Below are 27,945 nucleotides of genomic sequence, written 5' to 3'. Positions count from 1 at the left end.
AAAATTGCTGCTTGCATTAAAAGACTGAGTCACTGCTTCGCCTCTGATTATAGTTACTCCTTGCAAGTCTCTGAATATTAGTGTTCTACAGATTCACACAATTTCAGCTGGAAGAAGGATAAAACCAAAACTGTTCTTAGCACCTGAAAAGGTAGCTGGTCTTCCTACTAGCTGTGCTGAAGATGGACGGTTTGTTTAACTTTCATGTAGTTATTTTAAGGCAATGCGGTAGGGCCCATCCTGCTATCTTTTGTATTATGCAATGTGTCAGCTGTTCAGAAAGTGCTTAAAAATAGGATCATAAACATTTTGCTCCATTTTTTTTGCTTTTCTTCTGTGGTTGTTTTTTTTTGCAACAGTCCATTTGGAGTTTTGTTACGTGGTTCAGGTGGCACATAAACTAGGACAAATGTCAAATAAGTTCTCGTGTCTTCAAAATCTGTCAAGTTTTTGGGTTACAGGATTATAGTGTAGGTATATTATAATATTATTAATATTAATAGTATTTTTCCTGTCGCTTAATTGTGATTAAGGTTTTATGGTAAAGAAGCCATATTTTCAGGTAAATTGCTATTAAATAGTGAGGTCTTTTCAGAAGACATTAGCAAAAGAGACTGTATACCTTAATTTTATTTATGTCAGACAGTGCTGCAGCTTCTGAAATTATTTAATTTTCTTCTGCCAAAGATTTATTAATCTAACTGAGCTTTACATGGGAATGCATACAGATGTAAACAATCTCTTTTTCTCTGGTTGTTGCAATATAACTGAAAGCTGTGAGCTTCTTTTCCTCTGCAATAACACACCTGTTAAAATAGACTTTATATTGGCTAGAGGGGATGATCTCGATGACAAGTTGTGAGATTAAAAAGGTCTCAAAAAGGTTGGTATTGTAATGACTTGTGTCTGGGGCAGATTGCCAGTGGCAGCACATTTACCCAGTATTAACGTGGTCTCCACTGTCCCCACTAGCTGTTGTAGAGGTAGGTTTTGAAGGGGAAAAGCTTCGTAATATGGTCACAAAAAGTATCCTGTTCTTTTAGCAGCTGCAACTGCTTCACCTTTGAGTGAACCTGGGAAGAAGCAGTTCTATTCCTGATTGGCACTGAACAAACGGACTCCTTGAAAATACTAAGAACACAGTTACCGTGGCAAGCTGTGTATTTCCTGACTTTATTGTGACCTGGGCTATCTCCAACATTGGGCGCATCCTTCCACAGATGTATTTTGTTCTCTATCTCTCTCTCAGATGGCTTTCACAGATACCAAGTATTTGATACCAAGTACAGATACCAAGTACCCTTTGAGCTGTGTCTTCTGCCTTTGGGCTTGTGCTTTTCTTGTTCATTCTACTCCTGCCCATCAAAACACTGCTTCTCTTAGGACTGTCAGCTGTGAAGTTCTGTGTTAGGACAAAGCCCACCAACGAGATAGCAAGATGATATTCTGAAAAGGGGGTCTGATGCATAGCGTGTGATATAAAACTACTTGCAGATATCAATGTTTTGTATCTCTCTGGCTGATCTTATTGAGAAGTTACTGTTTTGTTTGGATGGCTTTCAGTGGTGACATGTGACATTCCTGACATGTTTTTCTGTTTTTCTCTCCAATAGCTTGGAGCGAACAGCGGTGTTCATATCATCATTTTTGATGAAATTGATGCAATCTGCAAGCAGAGAGGAAGCATGGCGGGTAGCACCGGAGTCCACGATACTGTTGTAAACCAGTTGCTGTCTAAAATTGATGGAGTAGAACAACTCAATAACATCCTAGTGATTGGTATAATAGTGCTGTCTTATTATGGGGTCAGGTTGAGAAAAGCTATTTTGCTCACTGCAGGTCAGCTAACTTACCATTGCTGGTTTTGGATGTGTTTGGACTCATCTGAGTGACTGCTATTTGACAAGCAACAGTGGCGTATTTCAAGGGAGACGTAATTGGCTGATAGTGCTGTTTTAAAGAATTTTCTCATTTCACTTTTAATAACAAGTGTTTGATTAAGAAAACTTGCAAGGAATAATATGCACTGTTATACTGACATATGAAGGACTGGGGCTTTAGCTGTCTTTTTGAGTTGTTGTGGTGCCAGACTCAGGCAGGTTTGATCCCTATTGCCCTGACTCTACTTTACAGCATGGCTTTTTCCCATATTTGTCAAAATGTCTGTCCTGTCTGTTTTCCTGAGACTCTTTGAGGTCTCGTGTTAGCTTTACGGACTATATTCAGGAGCCGGAGGCCAACTTAGTTAGCTGAGCTAATGCTTATTTTGGTTTTAATTTTGCACTTAGGGATGACCAACAGACCTGACCTGATTGATGAAGCTCTGCTGAGACCAGGGAGACTTGAGGTGAAAATGGAGATTGGTAAGCAATTAGTATATGTCAATACATAAGCTCAAATAACTTAGTCAGCAAATTAAAATACCATTTTAGATTTACCAATTGATAAGCCATTGACCTGATCATAGAATCATTTAGGTTGGAAAAGACCTCTAAGATCATCAAGGCCAACTCTTAACCTAGCAATAACAAGTCTACCACTAAACCATAGCCCTCAGAAACACATCTGTGAGTCTTTTAAATACCTCCAGGAACTGTGATTCAACTACATCCCTGGGTAGCTTGTTCCGATGCTTTACAACCCCTTCAGTGAAGAATTTTTTCCTAATATCCTACCTAAACCTCCCCAGGTGGAACTTCAGACTATTTCCTCTTGTCCTAGCACTGGGAGAAGAGACCAACCCCCCCAACGTGCAGCAGCCTCCTTTGAGGTAGTTGTAAGAGAGCAATGAGCTCTGCTTCTCCAGGCTAAACAACCCCAGCTCCCTCAGCCACTCCTCACACGACTTGTTCTCTAGACCGTTCACCAGCTTCGTTGCCCTCCTTTGGATATGCTCCAGCATCTCGATGCCCTTCTTCTAGTGAGGGGCCCAAAACGGAACACAGTATTTGAGGTGCAGCCTCACCAGAGCCATGTATGGGGGGACCATCACCCCCCTGGTCCTGCTGGCTGTACTAGTTCTGATACAAGCCGGGATGCTGTTGGCCTTGGCACCTGAGTACGCTGCAGAGTCGTATTCAGCTTGCTATTGAGCAATATCAGATTCTGCCCAGCAGAATTGGGCGGGGTGGGCAGGCAGGACCCTGAATCTCTTGCACTAATGAAAGGAACAAAGAAAGCACCAGACCACTGCTAGGTGGAAGCTGCAGAACTGTTGATCTTGTAACGTGTGTGAGCAGTTGGAGAAACATCCTTTTATTTGTATAAAATGATAACAGTGAATTTAACTTCAGTAACTGCAAATGTTAAATAGCATTGGCTAAATATTTCAGACTTGCTCGTTCCAGAAGGTCTAGATTGCTTGCAACAACAGAACTAAAAGCACTCTTAGCCGTTTATTCTACTGATCTGGAAAAGGTTAATAATACCTGTTAGTAATTTAGAAGGGATTTTCTAATTGTACACATCTAATTGATACCAACTCCAAATTAATAGGTTATTTATTATAACCTATGTGACTTTTTTTTAAGAAACTAAGCCCACATCAGCTTGGATTCAGGAAAACAAGTCTTTAACTTCTGATCTTCCACGCGAAGTCTGATTAGTAAAGATTATGGTGGAGTCTGAAGGGTGTTTAAAGGTTGGAAGCACAGTTTTAGATTTGTGATTTGAAAGAGTCCATAAAAGATTTTCCCGTGACCTTCACAGACACACAAATGTTATAAAATATTTTCTGTACTCTGAGCTATGCACTGAATAGTCTAAAGGTAAAAATAAATAAAAAATCTCCAGATGTAGTGAGCCATATGAGAAGGGCAGGCAAAGAAGGCCATTAACATTATTAAGGTGTGTTTCCTTTCAATTGTGGAAAATCAGATGAAAATGTCCATAGAACCCTAAAAATCATATGATATTATACATGGGAAGATGAGTTCGTAATTGTTGGTCTAAAATGTGGGGAACCTCTTGAAATCGGAACTTTCAATGTAATGTTAAGAGTTTGCTAGGGATTTTTTTCTAATCCTTAAAGGGTAACATCACTCAGAGATCCAGAAACACACAGAAATTTTGTGATAGCTGAAAAGGGAAGATTTTAGGCAGAAAAAGAGAAGCTGATGACTATGGAGGCAGCCGCAGAGATAACCCAGGCAGTGAGCTGATGCCGATGCTCCAGAGTTAATGCTAATTACTCTGAAGATGATCACTGTAGGAAATAGTTTGTATCAGGCAGTGTTGTGCATATACCTCACAGGAGATGTGAGGACTTAGAGAAGCAACTGGAGCACTAGCTAATACTTAAAATCTTGTGGAGTACAGGCAGCACAGATGGCTTCTAAAATTTAGAATGCCTATGAGACTAATGTATTCAGTTGGATGCAGGAAAAAAAATATTAAGAGACTTGTGCCTATTGCTGGCATAGTATGCAAAAAAGGAAAGTTGGACAAAGAAGTGTGGAGCAGTGCATGGAGCTGTTAGTGGCCAGGCTGATGAATAATGATGAGAAAGAACTAGCACTAGCAAAAATTGTCATTTACAGTCTTTACAAAATAACACAGCTACAAGGAACTGAAGGAAAGACTCAGCAAAGAAAGTGTGTTTTAGGGGTGAAGAACTGTACATACAATAACGGTTGCCTTTGTGCAATCTCATACTTGAAAACAAATGCATAGTAGCAACTGTTTTTACTAAACCCAGGTAAGAGTTATTTTTTTGTGTGTTGCAGGTGTGTTACCTGCATCTTTAGCTGACGAAGTTAGGTTAAATAAATTGCAGTCTGAGCAAGACTTCCCTAGAACATCAGATCCTTGTGATAAAAGGCTCTGAAGGAAAATGAGCTGAAGGTTTTACCAAGAGAATGGTGTGCCAGATGGGTTTAACTTTCTTTAAAGAAAAATATTTTTTTTATCTTACATTATGTTGATAAGGTGCAAGCTGGGAAATAATCACTTATATCTGAGAAAGTTAAGATTTCATGAAAATTACATGGTGGAACTGTGTTTAAGGATGCCAGGGCTGACCAGATTGCTCTTGTGTAAGGTGAATTCCTGGTGTGGAAGCCTGAGAGCAATGAACTTGGAGGAAATTAAACTTACGCTGTTTCTCTGTGTAATGTGGGGGTGATACTAACGAACTTGCCAAGGGCAAACTGCATGTTTTCAAACAAAATTTTTAAAAATATCCTACTTGTGAATGAATTGCTTATATTGAGAAAGAGCCTTTGGAAGCAGGACCACCAAGGAGAGGGAAAGCTTTTGCTTCTGTGCTGAGACACTGACTGGCTTGCCCTCTGTTTAAAATTTCAGGTTTGCCAGACGAGAAGGGTAGATTTCAAATTCTCCATATCCACACAGTACGGATGCGGGAACATCAGCTGCTGGCTGAAGATGTGGACATTGCAGAGCTGGCAGTGGAGACTAAAAACTTCAGTGGTGCTGAATTAGAAGGCTTAGTTCGAGCTGCTCAGTCTACTGCTATGAACAGACACATCAAGGTCAGTCCTATCACCTCTTGTTGAGGGGAAGGAAAAAGAGAAAATACGTGGAGTCTTTTCTTGTGTGTTTACTTCCAAATGGATAATGTCATCTCAGCTCCCTCTGTTCCAGAGGAACGCTGCCTTGCTTTTTTCCATCGTTTGCTGATTATGGGAGGTCAGCGTATCTTTAACTAGAAAGAAGTTATAAGGACCATGAAATGTCAGGTTATATTAATCCAGATGAAGAACACAGTATTCGATGGTGTTGAAATATGAGATGATTAGTTCACGAAGACAGAGGCTGAAGGATGTAACCTCGCTAGCGGCTAAGAATTGGTGTGAATTACTGCAGAAGAGAGCCTTTGACATCAATTGCCCAGCACTGATTATTATTTTTTTTAAAATAAAAAGTCTGTTCAGCCTAAAATATGAAGAAAACAAATCATGCTTTCATTTCAGCAAGAAAAATAATTTGGTTGCTTTGACATTTATATCTATTGGGAGCTCTGGTTCTTTCTGCTTATATTTTTTATATAGCCAAGAAAAACTAATTGTTTCCCATAACCAAAAGCACAAACATGAACAGTTTCTCATTTTCTTGTGTTCTGTCTTAAAAAAGAAATCAGCACCTCTGGAGGTATTTTCATCACTTTACAAGCAAAGCATTTTTCTTTAAATAATTAATTTAACTTAGACTTGATGCACTTTCTTTGCTTGAATTTTGGGTGAATTTGGGGGCTATTAGCATTTTGAAAGGATCCCTGCGGTGACAAAATTTTGCTGTGGGAGAGGAGACAAGGGCAATACATGAATATAAAAGAGCTGTCTCCTCCTTTATGTGTGCATGTGATTGGCATCTTAGTAATATACGTATCACTATGTGTAGTATGTGTACTATTGCTGCATATTAACGTGTATTCCAAATGTCAAGCAACCACACTTCTGTTTTTCTTCTCAAACATTTTGACACAGTATTTTTGGATAATCTTACTGTTTATTATGAAGACGTCTTCAGCCAAATGATGCACTAAAGTGCATCCATTCTCTCCTATGAGTACTGCAAAACTTAAAATATACATCACGTGCCTGACCTAGATTTCAGAAGCACCTGTGTGGAAGCCACAAAACAAATAGCAATTGAAAATCAAATGGAATTATCCTTTTGAATCATTTAAGTTCTGATAACCTTTCAAAGTATTTCTGTTAAAAATTAAAATGTACAATCCATTAAAGGTTAGGAAAGTAAGGAAGCTTCCTTATTGTAAGTGTACAACTTGAGGAATTAATAGCGTTTTGAGTACCTTTGCTTTCCTCTGCAAAACAGAAAAGTGATTAACCCGCACTAAAGATCCCCTACATGCTTGGCATCCTGTATTTCTGCTGGGTGAGTGTTTTTGTGAGAAGGGACTCTATCATGTCAGCTGTCCTGGGGTTACAAATATTTGTTTGGCCAGTCGGGTTTCTGAGGTTGCTGTTTAGAAGCTGTTTTTGTTACGCTACAAGATGAGTATAATGTGTTTCCTTCCCATGCTCAAGTGCAGTCCCTGTTCTTGTTGATCATGCTAGTCAGAAGATGATGTCTTTTCGACATGTGTTTAGGAGGAAATATTACTTGACTTATCCATCACCTTGGTCTTAGGAAAAGATGATAGAGGGTTCTCTGCCTTCTGAGAAATGCCTTGAAATCCCAAGCTTTCACCTCCTGAACAGAGAGGTAATGTAGGGCCATCATACTCTCAGGTAAAACCATGTAGTGTTGCAAGATTCAGGTAAGTTTCAATGAAAGTTGTTTTGAGGAATTTCTTACGGTATAGTTTGCAGTACAGAAATTATGAAAGGCCTTTCAAGACTGTACTATGTCAAGTATAGGAGAATTTAGATCTTTTGCCTCATCTCCAATTTACTTTATGTATATAAGTTTCTGCTTTGCCACCTAGCAGTTAGATTGCTTTTCTCAGATCAACTTCTGCCCCCTTTTGTGGCTAATCCTCTTTCTGATATCTGTAACTCCACTCCACTCAGGATTCTCAGCAGACTGCACAGATAGGATTAGTCTGTAATAGCCAGTGTTTTTACGACACGTAGTGGAAAAGTTGCTTCAAATCTATGTAATTCCTGGTTGTTGCCCAAGGCAATCAATATACTTGCAGATCTAGAAATAATCCTAGTAAATGCAGCTGCTCCATATTGTAGAGCTGCAGCCATAGTCAGTAATACATCTGAACGAAGCCTACAGCTTTAAAGGCTACTCTCAGGATGTTTTCAAGAATTAAAAACCTCTTCTAGCTCCAGCATGAGCAGCTTTGAGCCATCTCCTCAGTCACAGCTAGAGGTACCAGAAATGATTTACAAGGAAAGATGGCAGTAGTGCTTTGTCTGCTGCATGTTTGCTTCTAGTCACTAGGTTTTAAATGCTGCTGCTGTTCCCAAACTGCCCAGAAAGGAGGGCGATATGAGCTGGGCTAACTGGGGCTTGTTTATTCCAAGTAATGCTGCTGATAGTGCTGCCCTGGGGACATTCACAGCTTTGGTTGGACTGAAGCAAATAAAGACAAACTAGTAAGAGATCTAATATTTACCAGTCCCCTTAAAGACTTTCATGTAGGGAGAGGAAAGTGAATCGTTTGAAGTTGTCAAAGGTGGAGTGTGGAAACTTAGAGTTGGGTTAAACCAAACCTGAATCTGTCTTTCTGAAAAAAAACACAAAATGGAAGAGGCTTCACCACCTTCCTGGCTAGCACCTGGACTGTGCAATAAAGAAATATTTCTACAGCCTCTAAAGGGGGGGAGTGGTTCCTTACTTCAGAGGGAACCTACATAACTCCAATACATTCTAGAAATCTAAATTTAAGTGAGATTAGTCCCATATTGGGCACTAGTGTTTGCTTCACAGACAGATGGTTTATATAGGTAGGGCAGCAGCAAGGTGGTGCAGAGCTTCTGTCCTGTTCATATCTGGGGTCGCTTCTCTGAGCAGTGGGATCGTGGCCATACCCTTCACTTTTCACCCAGTGGGATGGAACCATCGTTACTCAATGACTTTTGGGGGCTGGCAGATGGCTGTGGATCTAAAGGTGATGATCGCTCCGGTGGTACTCAGCAGATGTTCAACAACTTTTAAAAAGCATTTTCGTTGTTGCAGACCATCGATGGGGTTGAATTCTATGGGGTTGAATCCTTGGATGGAAGCTGCTCGGGAGCCAGGTGCAGTAGTGCTGTACTTCACTGTATTTTGTTGCCCTTTTCAGGCCAGCAACAAAGTGGAAGTGGATATGGAGAAGGCAGAAAGCTTGCGTGTGACAAGAGGAGACTTCTTTGCATCTTTGGAGAACGATATCAAACCAGTGAGTAGGCAGTGTGCGACTTGGGCGATAGTCACGCAGTGCAGTTAATGATGCAAAAGAGCAACTTCCTTCTGGGATCAGATGTGCTGTAATGCACTGTGGTCTGGGGTGTTGTATCCTGTGTTGTAGGAAGGAAAGCAGGGAGCTGCTCTCCGCCTGCAACAGTAAGGCTCTATTTTATACCTTTTCTTCCATGCAAAAATCATAAAAAGCAATAGAACAAATAAAGCAACACAGTTTCTTCTTGTTGTATGTACACTCTCCGTTTTATGCTACTTCAGTCAATTGATGACAGCTTTCATGCAAACCATAACAGGAGACTTAAGCCCCGTTTTTGAGAATTGTCTTTAAATGACATAGATTCAAAACCCATTGGCAACTTGCACTGATGAGCATTTGTGCTGAGGATATGTGTAAAATAAATGCTGCCTCTCTTAATGCAGGCGTTTGGAACCAACCAGGAGGACTATGCAAGTTATATCATGAATGGTATTATTAAGTGGGGTGATCCAGTAACAAGGGTATTGGATGATGGGGAGCTGCTTGTTCAACAGACCAAGAACAGTGACCGTACTCCACTTGTTAGCGTTCTTCTAGAAGGTAAACTTATGAAAAATATGTATTTTTTTAAAAAAGAAACTTCTGTAAACGATTCTTATCTGTTGCCCACATGGTGGCCTGTTACATCCTGCAACTGCATGTAGAAGTAACGTGGAAGGAAAAATAGAATTAGTTTCCTTCTCTATATTGGGTGAGGTTGGTTTAGATATTAATACTGGCTTCTCAGCATGAAATTTGAGGGGATGATCTAAATCCTGGTCTTGGAACAACAGAAAAGTGAACGTATGCGGTTAATCTAAATATGGATGTTTTACAGTTCAAACATCTTTAGCTGAGTTAGTTGTCATGATTCTATTTCAAATCGTTGGAGATCTCAACAGTGTTCAACTGAGTTCAAACAACAGTTCATCTGGCCACGTTTAGGTGTGTACTGGTAGAGGAGGATTGCCCTCCATCAAGACTGTTGTTGACTATGAGGAGTCTAGTTCAGTATCTCTGTTGCAGATACTAGAGTGTAAGTTATTTACCACTTCCCTCTTTTCCTGAAATCCAAAAGGTGGATTGCTCCTATAGCTTAGTCTTTCTTTGCTTTGAAATCAAACCCTGAATAGCTCCTCCTGAATAATTCTGTGTTTGTGGTCAGCATATTTCAACATACTGCTTGTATGCGATACCTTACTGTGTTCCAGATCGATTTGTACTGGCTGTAGAGATTCAGGTGTGTTTTGGTCTTTGAATTATTCTGGTGTGAATTCAGGCAAATTATAAATTGTCTTTGTCAATATTTACTTGGCATTCATGCTGTTCGCTTGTTTACCATGGTACCTACAGGAAACATCTTCAAGGGGCATGAACGTGATTCGAAACGATTCTGTGAAATAGAAACATACTAATTTTGCTGCAGTGCCCTCTTCTATAAAACATGCCTCATCCTCCTTTTGTGTTTGTTTCATGGCAAATCAGACTGCATGTGCTCAAATAGTTGCATTAATTTCCTCCATCTGGAGGACTGGCTTGCAGAAAGAGGTAGTGAAGTAGAAGAAAAGGGCACTTCACCCTGCAAATACCTGTGAAAGAAATCATAACCATATTTAAAATATCATTCATGCTGAGCCTCACCAGAACTGTTTTCTCCTTTGATTTTTTTTAATTGTGTTTCTCCTTCTGATCAGGTCCCCCCCACAGTGGGAAGACTGCTTTAGCAGCAAAAATAGCTGAGGAATCCAACTTCCCCTTTATCAAGATCTGTTCTCCTGATAAGATGATTGGATTTTCTGAAACAGCCAAGTGCCAGGCTATGAAGAAGGTACTTCTGTGCTCTCCTCTTTTCTTTGATGACAATTCACTTCTGTGTGCTGTAGTAGATTGAAAAGTGAATATCCCTTGAGATTGTGCTTTCTTTTCTCTGTAGGTCCTAAATTCCTGTACACATACTTGTTTATAAAACTGAATGTTTCTGGGCCACTGGCACTCAGTGACTCATCCCACGACACTTAGTTTCTTTAGGAACCCTTTTGGAAAACCCAGTAAACACTGACCAGTAATTGTTAAACACAATTACAGCAGTTCAGTAAGCTCTGTGTATCACCAAACAGATCTGTAAATGTAAATGGATATATTGCTTTGTGTAACACAGTGTCGTGTTAGAGCAGTGCTATCCCCCATCTTCTGAAAGCTTTCTGTAATAATGCACTGGGCCACCCAAATACTCAGCAAGTGCACTGTGGAATTCTGGAAGAGTAAAATCAGTTGTTGAGTGCAATGTCCAAACACTTTAGATTCTGCAGTGGTCTTCTCTTTAATTCAATAAAAGTCTCTTTGGTTGAAGCTCCATGGCAGAATCGCTAGTGTTACAGATTATTCTAGCTGTAGGAAAGCTGCTTTTTTGGTATTGCTTGTGGTCAGTTGTAATTCCATATGTGATCACAAAGAAATGTTCATTGTGTGTGTTTGGAAATTATTTTCCTAATTAATAATCCACTAATAAATGAGTGCAGAGGGTTCTGGTTAAACTCCTGCTGCTGAACAGAAAGCAAAGAAGTTTGTCTGGAAGATGCTACCTGTGCGCGTTGCCGTTGAGTTAATTAGCTGCTTTGATAATTGTGTTGCAGGCACTGAAAGATCAAAGGGAGCTCTTTAGATAGAAAGAACCACATTTGTTCTGGATGTTTTCAGGGTGCCTGACAGGGTAGACCTGAAAGAAGGCAAGGATCTTGCTGAAGGTAGCGTGTGTAAATTTATAGCTCACAGGCCTTTGGCTCATCTGTCTTCAAAAAATGTTTGCTTTGTCCCAGCTGAGGAGATTTCATGTGATCACTTTGAATAAAGTCTCAGGGTGGTCTGTGCATGGTTTCTTTGGTTCTGGGAGGGAAAATGGCAAGGTTCTGGCCCAGTTGGGTCTGATATATAATCATAACTAAAAGTGGAACAAAACACCTGAGCAGTGATGAACAAGCCTGGAGCTCTGTCTCCAAAGATGAAGACAAGAAAGGCTCAGGGTTGCACTTGGAGAAGCAGATCCTGCCCGAATTAAACTAAGAACAATTTTGAGGTGACAAAGTTAAATGAGTTCTAACCACTTGGGGAGCAGGGGAAATGCAGACAAGTTGAACAACTTAGATTGTTTCAAGTAGTCAGGTGGAAGAAAAGAGATTCCATTTACAGAAGCAATTTACTCTTCTTCTGGCTGAATTATACTAGATTAGGCATGTAAATGAGATATGTTACTCTAAGAACAGAGAAATAGTTCATTGCAAGATTGCATAGTTTTTAAGAGAAGCAGTGTGCTCACAGCTGGAAGCCCAGTTTGTAATTTAGATTCTAAAAGGATCATTTTGGATTTCACTTGAATCCAGGGTATGCTGGAGGTAGGCCTGCAATACCACTGAAGTCCTTAGTGCTACTCGTAGTTTAAATCCAAGCTTTGCAGTTGCTGCTGCTCTATAAAGGTTGATATGGAGCCTTAATCAGGAGGTCTCATTATAACCGATATCCAGCCTGCATATAAAAACTTGATAATTGCATTATGATCGTGGTGGTGTTTCTTTTTTTGGCTGCATGTGTGTTGTTATATTCTCAGTATTGCCCCAGCTCCAAAAACCAAAGGAAGGGTGCTTTGTTTTGTCTATTCCTTACAACCAAATGCAGCAGCAGCTGGCTTTTTTGCAACATGTATTGGGTAAATAAACAAAGCTCCTCTCCGAATTTGTTGAGATGTCAGTGCTTTATTCAATGCAGGTAGAGTCTAGTCTTGTGGTACTTGTGTTCTTTATTCTCTCTTTATTCTTCTAAATACTGCCGTGCTTAGTTAAAAACAAATCAACAGTTCCAATCGTGACTGTTGTAGTTTTGCTGCTGAGATTTAACAATGAGTCATTTTGCTGTTTTTATTAGATCTTTGATGATGCGTACAAGTCCCAGCTCAGCTGTGTTGTTGTGGACGACATTGAGAGACTCCTAGGTGAGTTAGGACAGTGGGGAGTGTGCTGTCTGTTGTGCAGAAATACTGAAATATTTGCAATATTGAAATCTCGCAAACCAGAAGTGGTTTGGAACCATTTGCTTTAGGAGCTTTGAACTGCTTTTCGTTACAGTGAAGTGGTTTACATGTGCAACTGCTTAATGGGCATTAAAATGCATTTTTCGTTTCAGATTATGTTCCAATTGGACCACGGTTCTCTAATCTGGTATTGCAAGCCCTGCTCGTACTGCTCAAGAAGGCCCCCCCTCAGGTAAGAAAGTAATCGAGGAGGGAGATGCCTTATTCCTGTAATAATTTTGACGGTGGAGGGCTTTGTGTCTTGCTGATAACTGCTGTGCTGCCAGTGGTATTAGTGCTATTGTCTCTGATTCAGTCAAGTTAATCCTAGCCTGCTGCTGTTCATTCAGTTAGACATTTCTAGGATAACCACAAAGGATTCATCGTTAATTATCTAATTATTCAAGGGTGAATCTTACGGAGTTAGCCCTAGAAATACTAACAAAGGAAACAGGTTAAACCTTTACCATGTAAACTTCAAACCTGCAAGCAGTCTGCTTTCTGATTTAACTGAGGAGCAGTTCGCTCCAAATCGATCCCTAGCTCAAACATGTGCTCCCTTCTTATTTAGAATTGATTTCTGAGTAATGTTTGATTGTGGATGCTAGGGTTTTAATTTGTTCTTAATTCAAAATTATCAGGTGTTAATTAAAAAAGGTGAGTAAAGCTCAAGATTTTACATCTTTCTGGCCCTGTCAATTTGTACTTTCTAACTTGATGAGATTTAAGAACATCAGAAGCAATAATGTTTCTGAAGCTTGCACTGAATGAGACAAGCATGGAGGGATGCTTCTTTTTTGTCTGCCATTTTTCCTGTCATTCACTGGAATTCTGCGCTGTGTGTGAAAGTATCTGCATGAATAAGTAACATGCTAACAGGAAAACCTTGAAAGTTGGTGTCAGGTAAAAGTAGAGAAACACAGCCTGGCTGAACTCTTTTTTTGTCATTTTTAATATCCTGGAAATAGTTACGTATGCATGAGTATTGTTTTCATTAGATAGTTTGGTGAAAAGACCTTTCAAATCTAGAACTTTGAACTAAATTGTAATGCCACAGGCCCTGAAGTTCCTCTTGTGGCTGTCAACCTGGGAGAACAAAGATTTCTCCCAGGGAGCTGTCTGTGCCATGTGAAGCCTCTAATATCAAACTTCGATTCTGTTATCATGTAAGTTGGAACAGAAAAGCTGGCTGTGTGCAGCTGCACAACCCCGTTTTTGATTGCTGTAATCTCGTGTAATCATTGACCTATTGCTAGGTATTGCCATAATACTAGGAAACGATTGTTCCCCTAGATCAGCAGCAAAAAATAGAACATGATTTGGCTCAGTAGTCCAAGGAACTTACAATATTAGGCTTTCCATTTTATCACTGTCCTCTGAATGTATTTTGCTGCTTAGTTGCACTTTTTGTTGGCACCCAAGCCTCCCTGAAAGGAGGATGCCGGGCTTGAAGCTCTCAGATATTTGCCAAGTTTATGCATGTTGCTAGAGATTTGTACTTTGCAATGTTTGAAATGCCCTCAAGGCTGGAAGACTTCGGGTTGACAGCCAATATTATGGTGACTTAAGCCATAAATTGTTGGAGGGTAGAGAGTTTTCTGAGGAAATGTCACTGTTTGATTGATGCTTTTTTTTTTCTTTTCTTTTAAGTGCCCACTATTGGCTACTGTAGAAATTCGGACATGAGGTTAGAAGGGCCTTTTGTGCTGACCTAGTTTTGCCGTTCTGATCATAGGGCTCTTTCTAGCATATTTGTTTCTTGTGAGCTCTCTGTGATAATCATGTCATCTGGGGATTATTTTTTTCATTTTAAAAAAAACCACAACCGTGTATAAGGCGTGGATTCATGCAGGAAAAGGCCAAGAGTTTTCTGCTGTGAACCTTTATTGTGAAAAAGATTGAATGTGGGCAAGGAGACTCTTAAGGCTTTTAAGCTCAAATGAGAAACCCACAAGGGAGATAATACTGCTGGTTAATCATTGCCCTTCTAAGTTCCCTCTGAGATCACTAGTTCCCTTGGGGAGCAATTTATTTGGAAGTAATGGCTGGTTTCAAGGGTTTTGGTTGTAATTTGAGATGCAGATACATGCTTTAAATGTACATGAGTAGCATCAGTGGTACTAACCTGCTCCATGAGGTCAAACCGACGCAAATCTCCGTGGGACTGGGGTCATGGTTTAGGTTCATTCCTTATTCCTTGTAAAAACAGTGTCCTGGCTCACACCATACACCATGTGTGTCCCAGTGCTGGGAGATTTGTTGGCAACGTGCTGGGGAGGCAGTACCTGGCCTCCTTTTCTGTCAGTAGTCGAAGGGGCCCAAAATGCGAACGCAGGTGAATTGAAAAGCTTAGGAATGGGAACGACAAAGCAGTTGAAAGTGGAAGCAAGGAATGAGTGGGAAGCAGAGAGCGTTCGGCAGTGCAGCTTTGCTGCTCCCATCTTTGTGGCCCAGATTATGTATTCACACAGTGTTGTCACATCACTTGCAGAGTATACTTAATGTGCAAGCAGCTTCCTACAATTACTGTAGGCTATGTGTGTAAGAAGAGCATTTCTGGGATGATATCTTATTAATTATGCATTGAGGTATATGTCTCTGTTAAATTGGTTTATGAAAGCTGCTTCCCAGATTCCCCTCTTCTTATTGCAACTATATTATTTTAACGTGCCGTGTGAAGGGCACGTACTCGAACCTTCTGTTTTTCTAGCTTGTTTGTACTTTGCAGAAGTTTTGGGATAAACACGTTAGACTTTAAAAAAATAAATTAGAAACGTTTGTCATTTTGCTTTAAATTCCCAGTCACTGCTCATGACTGCTAGTTCCTCTGAGCAATGCTTAAATAGTGGTATCTATTACTCGTTCAAGAAGACTGAAAAACATTGCATTTTGTTTAGCATCTTTTTTTAAACCAATTAAAAAGCTTTTCTAAAATGGACTGAAGAGAAGAAAATAAACCATGTTCTCTTGGGTCTTTATTTCAATCAAGTTTCACTGTTGTGCAGGAGAAGAGACTGGGGGGGATAGAAAAACTGAAAAGGACTGTCGCAGCGGGGAGCCAAGCGGGAGAAAAGGACTTCTCTGAGAACTAAGCAGCAGCAGCTCCGAAAGCCGAAGCTGCTTCATCTACATGCAGAGTCACACAAGGCATGGAGACGCTCACCAGCCCCACAGAGGTTTCACATGTGCTTCCCTGCTGGTTCCTGTGAAAAGCTAACAATTGGCTCAAAGGGTGAAAGACCATTGCAGCATCCCCGCGCTAAGCTGGACGTACAATTTGTGCAGTGTTATGAAATGTCTGGCTTAGCGAGATGCTCTCGAACAGTCTTGTGGATGCCCTTCAACTGCTCCCAGAGGCCCCCAGCCCCTTTCCTCTCCAGGACACAGGAGGCTTTTGCAGATTTATGAAAGTTGACGGGCGAAAGGGGAAAATAATCTCCTTGTTTGATATAATCCCACATACATTCCCTATTCCACATCACTTGGTGTGAATTGGAAGCAACTCCAATCAATAGAGATGTTACACTTACACCTGTAAACCTGGGGGACTGCATTTTCCCCCATTACGTGTGAAGAATCTCAAAACATATGCTTAAAAATATAGAAGGGGCCAAAGTTGAGTGAGCAGCCAATGAGTATCCAACGGAGGCACTTCAGTATCCACCAGCACTTGGCTGTAGAGTATTTTAAGCTCCCTTTGCCTGGGGCTGGTGAGATGTGCTGAAATGATGTAATTTGAGACTCTGCTGACATGCTGGGACTTCATTTGCTTGTAGCAGTCTATGAAATTGGTTTATAATCTAGTTTGTCTCAGGTAGTCAATACAATAGTCTGGTGCCTGTTAGGAAGTGAGTACTAAGTTAGAAGAATCAATCTCATAATGCTTGAAAATGTAGTCATTGAAAACTACTCCCTTTTTTGAACTTTGACTGCCGTAGTTGTCTGGTTATGTCCTTTAGTCAGATAAAATCCGTGTAGCAGAGAGAGGTGAAATCTGGGGTTACCCCAGTTGGCCCCCACTGCATTCTAGAAAGTTGCACATCTACGTGCTGGGGTTCTCCTTAGCAGTATGGAGGGAGCCTGGGTTTCCAACTGAGGCACCTCTATTGCCTAAAAACAGGCAGGAGGAATCCAGACTTCGGTCGCGTGCTCGTATCTCATCTCCATTAATGGAGGAACTAGTCCTAAAACTGCCCCGATAATGAGCGTGAAATCAAATGATCTTAAGCTGTTGAAAAACCAGTTCCTTCTTACCTGGTATTTAGGCCTAATTTTTGGAAGTTCACCTTGAATCCTGATCTTCTACAGGCCAAACGTGGCACATGGCCTTTGCGATGGCTGCTGTCGAAATTAAGGATCAGGAAAGTTAAGATTTCTGAAAACGGGGGCAGTTCAGCAGTGCATCTTCATAGCAAGAATAAATCTGCTGCTATGTGGTGGTGGGTTGTCGCTGCAGAGTAATTGGCTGAGGTCAGCTTTTGACAATTTGGCCTTACGGCTCTGCATGCTTTCGTGGTAATGCCTGGGGCAAAACATTTCTGACTTGTAGGTTTCCCAGTTGTTTGCTGAGCAAGTTGCCTGAAACTTTGGAAAGTACAAGGGACTCCTGACACTTAATTTTCTTTTAGTAATTGGTACAGCAGAGATTACGCTTGTTTTACAGTAACTGGTTTTCCAGTGGTTGAAGTTCAGAGGTAGCAAGTGGAAGTGTGTCTTTTGAAGAAAGCAGGGAAAACGCATGCTTTGTGCGGAGCAGTTAAAGACTTGAAGTATGGTTTTGCAGTTCAGCCCTCTGTTCTGATGAGTTTTCTACCTGTGGGTCTTGAGCGTGGATACTAACAGTCGTATGTGAAACCTGCGGAAGGATCAGCCCTCTCTTAACTTGTCCTGTTACTTTTGGACCTTGGCATGCTTTTGCATTCTTTGCGTTGGTATCGTTTGCGTTGAACGGAACTGGATGGTGAAAGTGACCATCCTTTTGTTTGGTTTAAAACAGATGCACGATGATTTTGTGTAGTGCTGTGTAGTTTTTATGATGAGAAACAGCAGTTTTACCCCCTCACCTCCTCCACTGCAGCACCGCTGATTTTACAGACCTCTGTTTACCCTCTTCCCCCGTCAATTTACCAAGAGTCTATTTCTGGAAGTTATTCCGTGTTTATCCGTATCCTCATTGCTTTCCTCGGATTTCTCCAGCTCAGTGCTGTTTGAAATGACACGCATTGCATACTGTCTGTGCAGTCAGAGCACCGTGGATTCACACAGTAGAATAATGACTTCTGTTTTTCTCTTTTCTCATTCTGACAGTTTTAAAGTGTTTGCACTTTGAGTAATGCTTGGCATTGAGCTGACGCCTCCCCAGAACTTGCCACAATGACCGATTCCAGTGGCTTCCCTAAACTGTAATAAGTCACTCAGAGTCATTTTTGTGTGTCCAGTAATTGTCTGCTGGCCTGATTCACAGCAAGCTTGGGATTCATCTGAATAAATGTGGCCATAGCGAGTTTGGTTTGCTACAGCTGCACTAGTTGTTTAGAGAACAGATTGCTGTGTGAGCCCAGAGCTGCTCTGGGAGGAGGTAGGTGTCATCTGGGCTTCGTCAACAAAAAGGAAGCATAGAGAATGAAATCATCTGTAGAAACCTGAAGTTAGAGTAGGTAAATTTGCCTCACTGATTACATTTCGTACAGAAATGTATGTCTTCTTTCTAAACGTTTACGTCCTCTTCTGGTGAGACCTTTTAGTCTCTAATGAAACTTCTATGGAGACTCCATTTCTGGTGTCACCAAGTATGTTTCATCTGTGTAGGAGTTGCTCAGGTAGCATCCTTCACATAGGTAATGTGCGAGCTTGTTACTCCCTCGACCAATGTCTTCTCTGCTGTGCCATGAACAGCGCACGTGCTATTAGCTGTACTTTGGGAACAGAAACTGCCTGGCTGGGTGCAGCTGAGCCTCTGTTGTGCTGTTTGTTTTTCTTTGTGTGTTTTTTTTTTTTTCATACAGTGCTCACAGTCCATGTGAAACTGTTACTAAGATGGCCCTTACCCAAGCTGTTCCAGGAGTTGTGTAGGTTTCACATGCAGTAAAAACCATTTTTTTAAACAACTGCTGTAGTTCGTAAAGCAGATCAGTCTTGGTGCTATAGCTTTGCAAGAGGGGGCTGGTGCATCTTCTGGTCCTGGTTCCGTTCTGGAGTCCATCTTTGACTTCCGTTGTGTCTTGGTACCCTTGGTAACTTACCTGTATAATGAGAAAACTGTTTGAAGGTGCCTAACAGCATACATGTGTCTTGTTACGCTTTATTTAATTTTTAATAAGATAGCAAGATTTAGGCAGAAATTGTTTACTGTGAGGGTGGTGAGGCCCGGGGTGCCCCATCCCTGGAGGTGCCCAAGGCCAGGCTGGATGGGGCTGGGGGCAGCCTGGGCTGGGGGCAGGGAGCCCTGCCCAGGGCAGGGGTTGGAATTAGATGGGCTTTAGGGTCCTTTCCAACCCAACCCATTCTAGGATTCTATGATTCCTCCTAATGGGGCTTATAATTTTTACTGACACGTACATCAGATATGTCAGTATTATTTATAAATTGAACAAAAACACCGAGGGCAGTGTGCTATAGAACAGCCATGAAGGCAAAGTAAATCAGAATTGAGATGAAACTGTCTCCATCAAATCTGCTGATAAGCTCTGTTTCTGCATTCCTCTCATGGAAGATTTTAAACATGCATCAGTTCTGCTGTCACATGTGCTGTTATCCCAAGTATATCTTAGCAAGTGGAAGGCACCTTTTAACCTTTTCCTTGGGTGGTAACTTCAGAGCAAATGTCAGAGGCACTCCGTAGTGTCTGTTATCACACTTCTTTGGTGCATGATCGGACGAGGATTTTAGTGTCCTTGGAGAACTCATTTCATGCAGCTTCCAAGCCTGCATTTAAAGTCTGTTTTACCGGACCCTTCCAAAGATGAAGACCACTGAAATTTTCAGTGTGTGTAGGTGACAAGCTTGTCTGTTGCTGAGCATCATTTATTGTGCTCAGTCTGACTTCTTCAGCTGAGAATAAGAACCTGGTGGGGGTTTTGTAGTTCCTCAGGTCCTCCTTTTAGCAGCATAGGTTCAAATCCCCCTTGCTTACTCTCCACTGAGGGCATAGTTTTGTCATCGTTGCATGCAATTCTTACTGAATTGCTCAGACCTGGCTCCAGTTTGTAAAAGCGATAAAATATTTTTCTTTAAAAATGTTTCCCTGGCTATAGAACGACCATAAAAAAGGAAACAAAACATGCAGTTTTAAAGCTTTAGACCTGCAGAACAGAGGAGAAGCAGCAGCCTGCCGAACTGTTGTACTTTGCCACGCTTTCTGTGGATGTCATATGCTCAGGGCACCCTACAGGTATTTTTGAACACTCAGGCCTTGTTCTGCTTGCTCTGCTCCCCAGTTTTAAACCTGATATTTCTCTCGTCAGCTCACAAATTGGCTGCTTTTCCCCATTAGGCTTTTCAGGTTGTTTCTGTCTAAAGAGGTGACTGAATTGAGCGCGGTGCCTCCTGAGGTGTAGGCAGCGATTCCTGCACAGCAGTGTGAGCACTGTGCTTCCCTGACTGCGCCTTTGTGCAAAGCCTGTGACCTGGGGCATGCTCTGGTTTCAACCTGCCAGACATTTCTTCCTTGTGCTGTCTTGAGCTAAAAACAGACTTGAAGTGAGCACTTGAGTTAGTTACCGGTTCTGGGGCTTTCTCATTGTCCATCACCCAAAGCAGGAGCGTAATCTGCCCAAACAAAAGGTCAGTGACATACAGTGGCGGTCCGGGAAAAAGCATTTGTCTGGCTGTGAAGATGCCTGGTCTTCATCAAAGATGTATGAAGTTTAAATAGGTTTTTATCCTTTGTCAAAGGAATGCAAAGCACTTTGCTCTCTAGGGATAGTTTTTGTTGGTGGTTTTTTGTTGTCGTCTTTTTTTTAACAATCACTGAACAGATGTTTTGTGTCCCAAAGTCAAATCTGGAACTTTGCTCTTTGGGTCTGAGCACCAGCTGAACCTCTGTACAGCAAACGAGAAGGATACTGGGCCAGCAAGGCATCTTCTTAGCCTGTGGGCTTTTTGTGTGCTGACTTGGACTGATCGCTGACAGCTCATACACTAACGAGAGCCTTCCATCAGCCATCACCAGCCGGTGTCTGAGCACTGTGTGCTGACGTTCACGTGGCATACGCAGGATGGACCAGCAGAAGTTGATTTTTATTGGCAGTTGATGTTTTCTGTTCTTTGCTCCCTAACTCTGTTATTTATAAACCCTGTTATTGCACAGGTCAGCTTGGGATTGGTGTGTGCTCTCTTGGTTTGAGCTTGGAGGCAGCCAGACGTAGTACTGTCCTTTTATGCAACCACACTGGCAATGAGAAGTCTTCTGAACTTGTGGCAAGCTTTGCTATTAAAGTGTGAGTTGTAAAACCATTGGAACTGTCAGTACAGTGGCAGAGATTGTCACTAAACCCACAGGATTTCTTTAAAAATAAAAATGAAAAAGAGGGGAAAAGAGAGAGGATAATCCTCTGAGAAGTCATCTGAAATTGAGCTTTTGGGAGTGGAGCTTTAATCATGCTTTTAAATTTAATGAGGATTCAGCTATTTATAATGACAAATTTAGCAGAAAAGGTAAGACAGGGAAGCTGTGAGTATTGGTGGGTTCTGTGTACCTTGATTTTTGGACTCCATTGGTGCAATTACTCCAGACTTCTGGAATCTGATCCTAGTCTTGTATGGTGGATGTTGACAACTTCCACTTGCCGGGAGATGTGATGCTATTAATTTTAAGTGGTGTTTTTAAACGGCCATTTTCTATTTTTATTTTTTCTTAGCTGAAGCTTTCCAAGGTTGGTTCCTCTCTTCTTTTGTTTCTCCTTTTGTGATACTTACTCTGTGTGGACAGGGTCGCAAGCTTCTCATCATTGGAACCACCAGTCGCAAAGATGTCCTGCAGGAAATGGAAATGTTGAATGCTTTCAGCACCACGATCCATGTGCCCAACATTGCAACAGGGGAACAGCTGATGGAGGCTTTGGAGGTGAGAAAAGTTAATGGATGACAATCTCAAAACTTGAGGGAATTGAATGATTTTCCGGTAGATCTGCATTTAGGAATGCTGTCCCACTTAACTGTGTCATAACAAGTATAAAGCTTCTCTGAATCACTTTTTCATGATAAATGAAGGCACAATGAGAGAACAGTAGATCTAGGAAAAAAGTTTGTGGAGTGGATTCAAAGATCTGAAGGATATGGAAGTGGTTAGTGAATATCATTGGGATACTTAAAGTGGAGGGTGCTAAGCTTTCATGAACTGGAAAGTCAAATGAAGGTGATTGGTGCTGAAGATACAGGTTCTTTGTAAATCTGTGTTCTAAATGGCTTTTTCTATGCCATAGAGGTAATTGTAGGGAAAATTGAAGGCTGTTAAAATAAATTTAACAGGCAAATCTTTTGTGCAACCTGTTAGCGCCGTGATAATACCACGAAAGCCTGAAAGATAAAACCACTCTTGCAGAGGGTTTGAAAACTTATTGTGACTTAAGCCACTGTGCTCCTTCTAGACTCTAATCTGGAGAAATCCTGGAATGAGTCATAAAAGCAAATAAGTAACTGGCCGATAAGAGATGCTATGAAAAGAACAATTGTGGAATAAAAGAATTTAAGTGTTGTGCCTTGTCGGAAGACATTGCAACAAATTGTCCTTCTAAGCTAGAAAATGCACACTAGCTTCTTGTTTGCTTTGTCCTGACTTAGGCAGCATTATTCCTAATGACGGTATCCTGATTTATTTGTTTTTCCAGCTCCTGGGTAACTTCAAAGACAAGGAGCGCAGCACCATTGCACAGAACGTCAAAGGGAAGCCTGTTTGGATTGGTATCAAGAAGCTGCTGATGCTGATAGAAATGTCATTACAAGTAAGAATGTTTCTGGTCCAGGAAGGAGTGTGGTAAATACTGCAGTCTCAGGGGTTCCCGCTTGTCTGTAGACTCCTTCTTCAGCTGTGCGGTGGGAACCTTTGGATAGGTTGAGAAAAGAGCTTTGGTGAGAAGAAATTTTCAGAACAAAGAAATCTCCAGGTCTTGGTCCATGGAGAGATCTTTAAAAACCACAGTGCCTACAGGCTGTTTAGAGCTTCATTTCAGAGGAGAGCATCTGGCAACTAGAGGGATTGGATTAACTTACCTTTCATGAAATTTCTTCTCTACACCCAGCATGCTAAGCTTGCAGATAGCAATCACTTAGTGTTGCGTGTTGTTTTTTCTCCTTTTTTTAAGAAAAAGGTGCCTATGCAGGTGTATGTGCTCTTTCCCTGAAGAAGATAAATCTGTCAGGCTGTTCAGCTGCTCTTCTCTTTATTTTCCACTTTCAGCACTTTAAAGAAAATAATTGCAGAGGGTAGAAATATGTAGCTCTTAACCCTCCCCCGCACCCATCATCTATGCCTGCAAGCCAGCCATCAAGCTTGTGCTCGACAGTATATGCATGCTAAAAATGAGAGGGTGTAGCATGCAGCCCTAATCCTCTGTGGCTGACATTTCAGCGCCCTTCTGAGTCCTCCCCCCCCTCACACGCTCTCTTTTCACATCAAATGGATTTAGTGCAGCTGAGTGAACTGTCCTTAGATCTTCCTAGGAGAGGCTGAGCATAAGCTAAGAGGCATGTAGTTTAGCAGCATATAAGTCATGTATCCCTCTGTTCACTATTCACAATTCTGTTAAAACTTGCACAGCACTAAGGATATGCTCTGACTAGATGTCACCTCAGGGAATAAAGTCATTTATCTAGATTACTTTTTCCTCTTCTTCCTTGGCTTTTAATTCCATACCTACAGGCAAGTCAGTAAGTCATTGCTCACGTGTATTAAATGTATTTAAGGGGTGCAGGCCTCAGGGACTGCCTGGCTCTCTTGCAGTCCATTTCACTTAGCCTTGACAATGGATTCCTTCTTCTGACGCGGGACGTTTTCTTTTGCTGCTCTGACCTGAAGTGTTGGTTTTTGTCAAAAGTGAAGGTGAAGGTTATGTAAACCGTGGGCAGTTGTGTATCTGGTGTGTGGGTGGAGATGCTTACCCCAGACTTGTTCACAGCATCGCCCTGTGGCTGCACACCTAGGACACTGTAGACAGGGAGTCTTCAGGCTCTGGGCAGTGCAGACAGGTAAACTGGTGTTGTACATTTTTTTTTAACCAGATAACAATTTTGTAGATGAGCCCATGACCAGTCAGGCCGGGAGGAGATGGGCAGGACCCCTGTGTTCAAGCTGAAATGTGGAAGAAGTACAAGAGGAAGGGCTGTTACAGCCAGCATAGATGGTTGGTAACCCACCTAAGTTACTATACATGGGTGGCTGGTAGTGACATGACTTACGTTACTACGTTCAATTTGGGTGAATAGTATGAGGAAGCTAGATACAAAGATGTTCTGTTGTGAAAGATCCGAGCTGTTTACATGCCTCTATCTTCAGAACTGCTATTAATTCAGGAAAGAGATACAGGCTGTCACTAAATAGAAGAATATTACCACCGTAATACCCAATTTGGTCTGCTTTTCCAGGAAAGGAGGATTTTATTAAATGAGATACTTGATTTTTCACTGAGCTAGAACACAGCTTTTTAGAAAGAGATCAGAAACCTGAGATCCTTAAAAATTCCAAGTGATGGACAGTGTTTCTCAAAATGCAAGTGACTAGGTTCCATGGTGAATTAATTCTTTGCAAAAATAGTCTTCCTTCCTTCCTTCTCTGTGGTCACTGAATCTGTGTTTTTGTTTTACTAGGCTAGTGAACCTAACGTGTTCTATGTGTAGATATTCTTACACTGTTTTAAATGATTTCCAGTTTGTTTAAAAGTCACATCTTGCTCAACTTCTCTCAGTATCAATATCTTTTCTTGGAGTATCATAAACCACTGCATTGCTTTGATGCCTTGGGTTGCTTTGTTACCTTGTTTACAAACCTTGTAAGCCCACACTTTTTGGCAGCTTGATTTCCTTCAAACTGTGCTAATGTTTTACTTTGCTGTTTACCTTAATGTTGAGCTGTTCGCATTTAATGTCATGGTTTGGTCATCTTGTTTACACTGTGAGTCCTGGAATGATGTTAAGTTCTTGTTCAAAAGAAGTGTTTGATGAATGGATACACTCATGGTCTGCCATGCGAATCCAGAAAAGTTTAGTTTAGAAGTGTCCTTGGCTGCTGTACGTGGACCTCTCAATAGTGCTGTCAGGTGCCCCTTTAGCTTCACTCTGGCCTCACCCTGCAATCTTACCCTGGGGTGCTGCGGCATACATGAGCCTTCCTTTTCCACAGCTAGAGGACTGGTTCCTTCTGCTTATTTTGCCTGCCCATCCTGTTGCTCTTGGATTTAATTGTCAGGTCTTGCTCCTTCTTGGAGTAGGAACCTGACTGAGCCAGGCAGCTCTCCAGAAAGCCCCTTTTTGAACCTTGAATATTTCCTGATTTGGTAACTTGTGTTTAGCATAAAGCTTGCATTACAAACAGCTTAGATTATTTTAACATCCATGGGAATTTATTTTGAAAATGATCATAAAATACAGTGTATGTTATACAAAACAATACACTGAGACCTATTAAGAGTTTGGATTTTGTGATCGCTTTACAGGAGTACTGTGCTACCCAAGGGCATGCACATCTTGCTGGAGAACCTCTTCTTCTCGTGACTGAAGATTTATGAAGTCATAAATAAAGTGCACCCCCTTTGCACTCTGTTGACACCATCTTCTGCTCCTCTCAGGACAGATAAACCTTTTGCTTTCGTGTCTGTGTTTTTTGAATTAGCTGTTTGATCAAGTTTGTCTTAGCTGCCTTTCAGATCCATGCTTTAGTCTTTTGGACAAGATATTGTGTAGGCAGATGGATGCTGTTCTTCCCAAAAGATTCTGTAGGAGTTCTGTTAGTACAGATAATAGACAGTGTTTTACCATAGGCACTTCCTTGTGTCTGAGTGAAATGAGTTGAGGGGGCAGCATCTTTGACTAGAAGATGGAATGGTGGCATTGGTAAATCTGAAGCTGATGGCCTTAGCACACGTTTTCTAGTAATAAAGAGATTCATTTGTATAGACCCATCTCAGATTATGTTGTTGTGTTCTTTGTTTTTTCTTTTTTAAACAGAACTATTGGATTGGTCCTTTGTTGTCGTTTCCAGCTTGTGATGAGTTTTGAGGGTTTATCTGACTATTCCATGGATTCCTAAGGTTACGCTATCTACCTGCATCTTCTTTGCAGGCAAATAGTACTCCTGACCCGTGTCGGTCACTGGGATAAATCTTGGATTGAGCCAGGGCCTTTAACTGTTCTTTGTGAGGTTGTCTTTCTGTCAGCTTCGGGCTTTTTGTTGGTGGCCAAAAGTCATGCCTTGCTCCATCTCAGTTTTCATGGTTCCTCAGGTCAGGCAGAGGTGTGAAAGGTTTTCTCTTTACTCAGTAAGCTGTCTGGTTTTGTGGCCCCTGTAGAAAGTGTCTTGACTCTTCACGCACTGTTTTAGGCACTAGACTGTTGGCATTGGTAGCCTAACATTTGGGATGCTTGTACAGATTTTGTCTTTGTTGCTCAGCGATGGTTCTGTATGGAGTACAGGTGTCTAGGGAGAGAATTGATGTTCCTCCAGCCATCAAAGCTGGTTTTCTCTGGTTTGACTTGCAGAATGCTTAGAATCACAGTATCATTCTGGTTGGAAGGGGCCTTAGGATATCATCTAGATCAAAGCAGGGTCAGCACTGAATTCAGACCTTCGTGATATGTTCATGATAACAGTTCATGATATCAGACCTTCATGATATGTCCATCTCACCAGCCTATATTATGTCAACAGTTTATGGGAACCAGGCCCTTGTGGCTCCAACATGAATGATAATTTTTGGTTTTTGGAGTATTGCAAGCAAGGCAATTCTTCTTCGCAGTTTATTTGCCCAGCTCTTCTAGTTTTCTCATGGATAACCTGAGAGTTTAGATCACGTGAGAAGTCAAGTCTGGGGACTTGGTGGTCTGCCACTTGAGTTACTCCTCTGAGGAAGTCCTTTCTTTTAGAAGTGGACATCTTTACTGTCAGTATCAACAAACATGCTATAGGTCTTACCTGAGAAGGTCAGGGATCCTTCTCACATGCACTTCTCTACTCCTCGTCAAAGATCAGGTATAATTAATCCTTCTCAAATTCCTTCCTTTTGCCAGCTGTCTTTAAATTTGTTGAGAGGGTACATGTTCTCTCTCAGGTAGGGGAAAGAACCATCTCCCTTTGGTCTGGTAGCAAGGCCCTTCCTGACATAGCCCAGGATGCTCTTGGCCGTCTTTGTTGCAAGGACCTGTTGCTGTTTCATCTTCAGCTTCCTCCAGAGCCCTCTGGGCCTGTGCTCAAAGCCACTTTCCAGCCCCTTGTCCCCCAGCCTCTGCTGTTGCGTGGGGTTATCCTGCCCAGGTGCAGGACTTTGCATTTCCCTCTGTTGAACTGCATGGCATTCGTGGCAGTCAGTGTCTGTGCTGTTGAGGTGCCCGAATGAAAGCACCACCACTGCGTGCATCAGTCACGGCTCCCGGTTTTGCCCTCTGCAAACTTGCTGGGGGTGCACCCTGTCCCCAGATCCCCCTCGCTAATAAAGAGGTTAAGCGGTATTGGATCCCACACAGGTGCCTGGGATTTACCACTAGTGACTGGCCTCCAGCTGGACTTCATGCCACTCATCACAACCCTTGGAGCCCAGCAATTCAGCCATTTTTCAGCCCATCACGCTGTCCCTGTTCATCTGTGCTTCAGCAGTAAATGGCACTTGCTTTGCGTGGCCACCTGGAGTTGTGGTCACACCTCTATCCATGTTAGCCATTCTGGAAACATCCAGAACTAAAACAAGAGAAGTGCTTCAGCTGTCACCGGATAGATGGGGTTGGAAGGGACCTCAGGACATTACGTGGTGCAGCCTCCTGCTTAAGCAGGGCCAGCTACTTGGTCAGGCCACGGTTGTTTGGATGGAGAAGATCTGAGGCCATT

The 27,945-nt window shown here is 41.7% G+C and overlaps 1 protein-coding gene across 1 annotated transcript in view; it reads left to right on the top strand.

Annotated features, from left to right (window-relative positions):
- NSF (N-ethylmaleimide sensitive factor, vesicle fusing ATPase) overlaps nt 1–27,945 on the top strand; it is a 79,172-nt gene that overhangs the window by 46,767 nt on the left and 4,460 nt on the right. The window contains exons 10-19 of the mRNA XM_035347653.1: nt 1,614–1,779; nt 2,289–2,363; nt 5,305–5,492; nt 8,723–8,818; nt 9,262–9,418; nt 10,552–10,685; nt 12,773–12,839; nt 13,031–13,110; nt 21,847–21,981; nt 22,745–22,858. Coding sequence (XP_035203544.1) covers nt 1,614–1,779; nt 2,289–2,363; nt 5,305–5,492; nt 8,723–8,818; nt 9,262–9,418; nt 10,552–10,685; nt 12,773–12,839; nt 13,031–13,110; nt 21,847–21,981; nt 22,745–22,858 — 1,212 coding nt within the window. The remainder of the gene's footprint in view (nt 1–1,613; nt 1,780–2,288; nt 2,364–5,304; nt 5,493–8,722; nt 8,819–9,261; nt 9,419–10,551; nt 10,686–12,772; nt 12,840–13,030; nt 13,111–21,846; nt 21,982–22,744; nt 22,859–27,945) is intronic.

This window comes from Oxyura jamaicensis, chromosome 27 (assembly GCF_011077185.1).
Source record: "Oxyura jamaicensis isolate SHBP4307 breed ruddy duck chromosome 27, BPBGC_Ojam_1.0, whole genome shotgun sequence".
Classification (NCBI taxonomy): domain Eukaryota; kingdom Metazoa; phylum Chordata; class Aves; order Anseriformes; family Anatidae; genus Oxyura; species Oxyura jamaicensis.
Note: the sequence above shows the minus strand (reverse complement) of the source record. Positions and strands in the feature narration are given on the sequence as shown.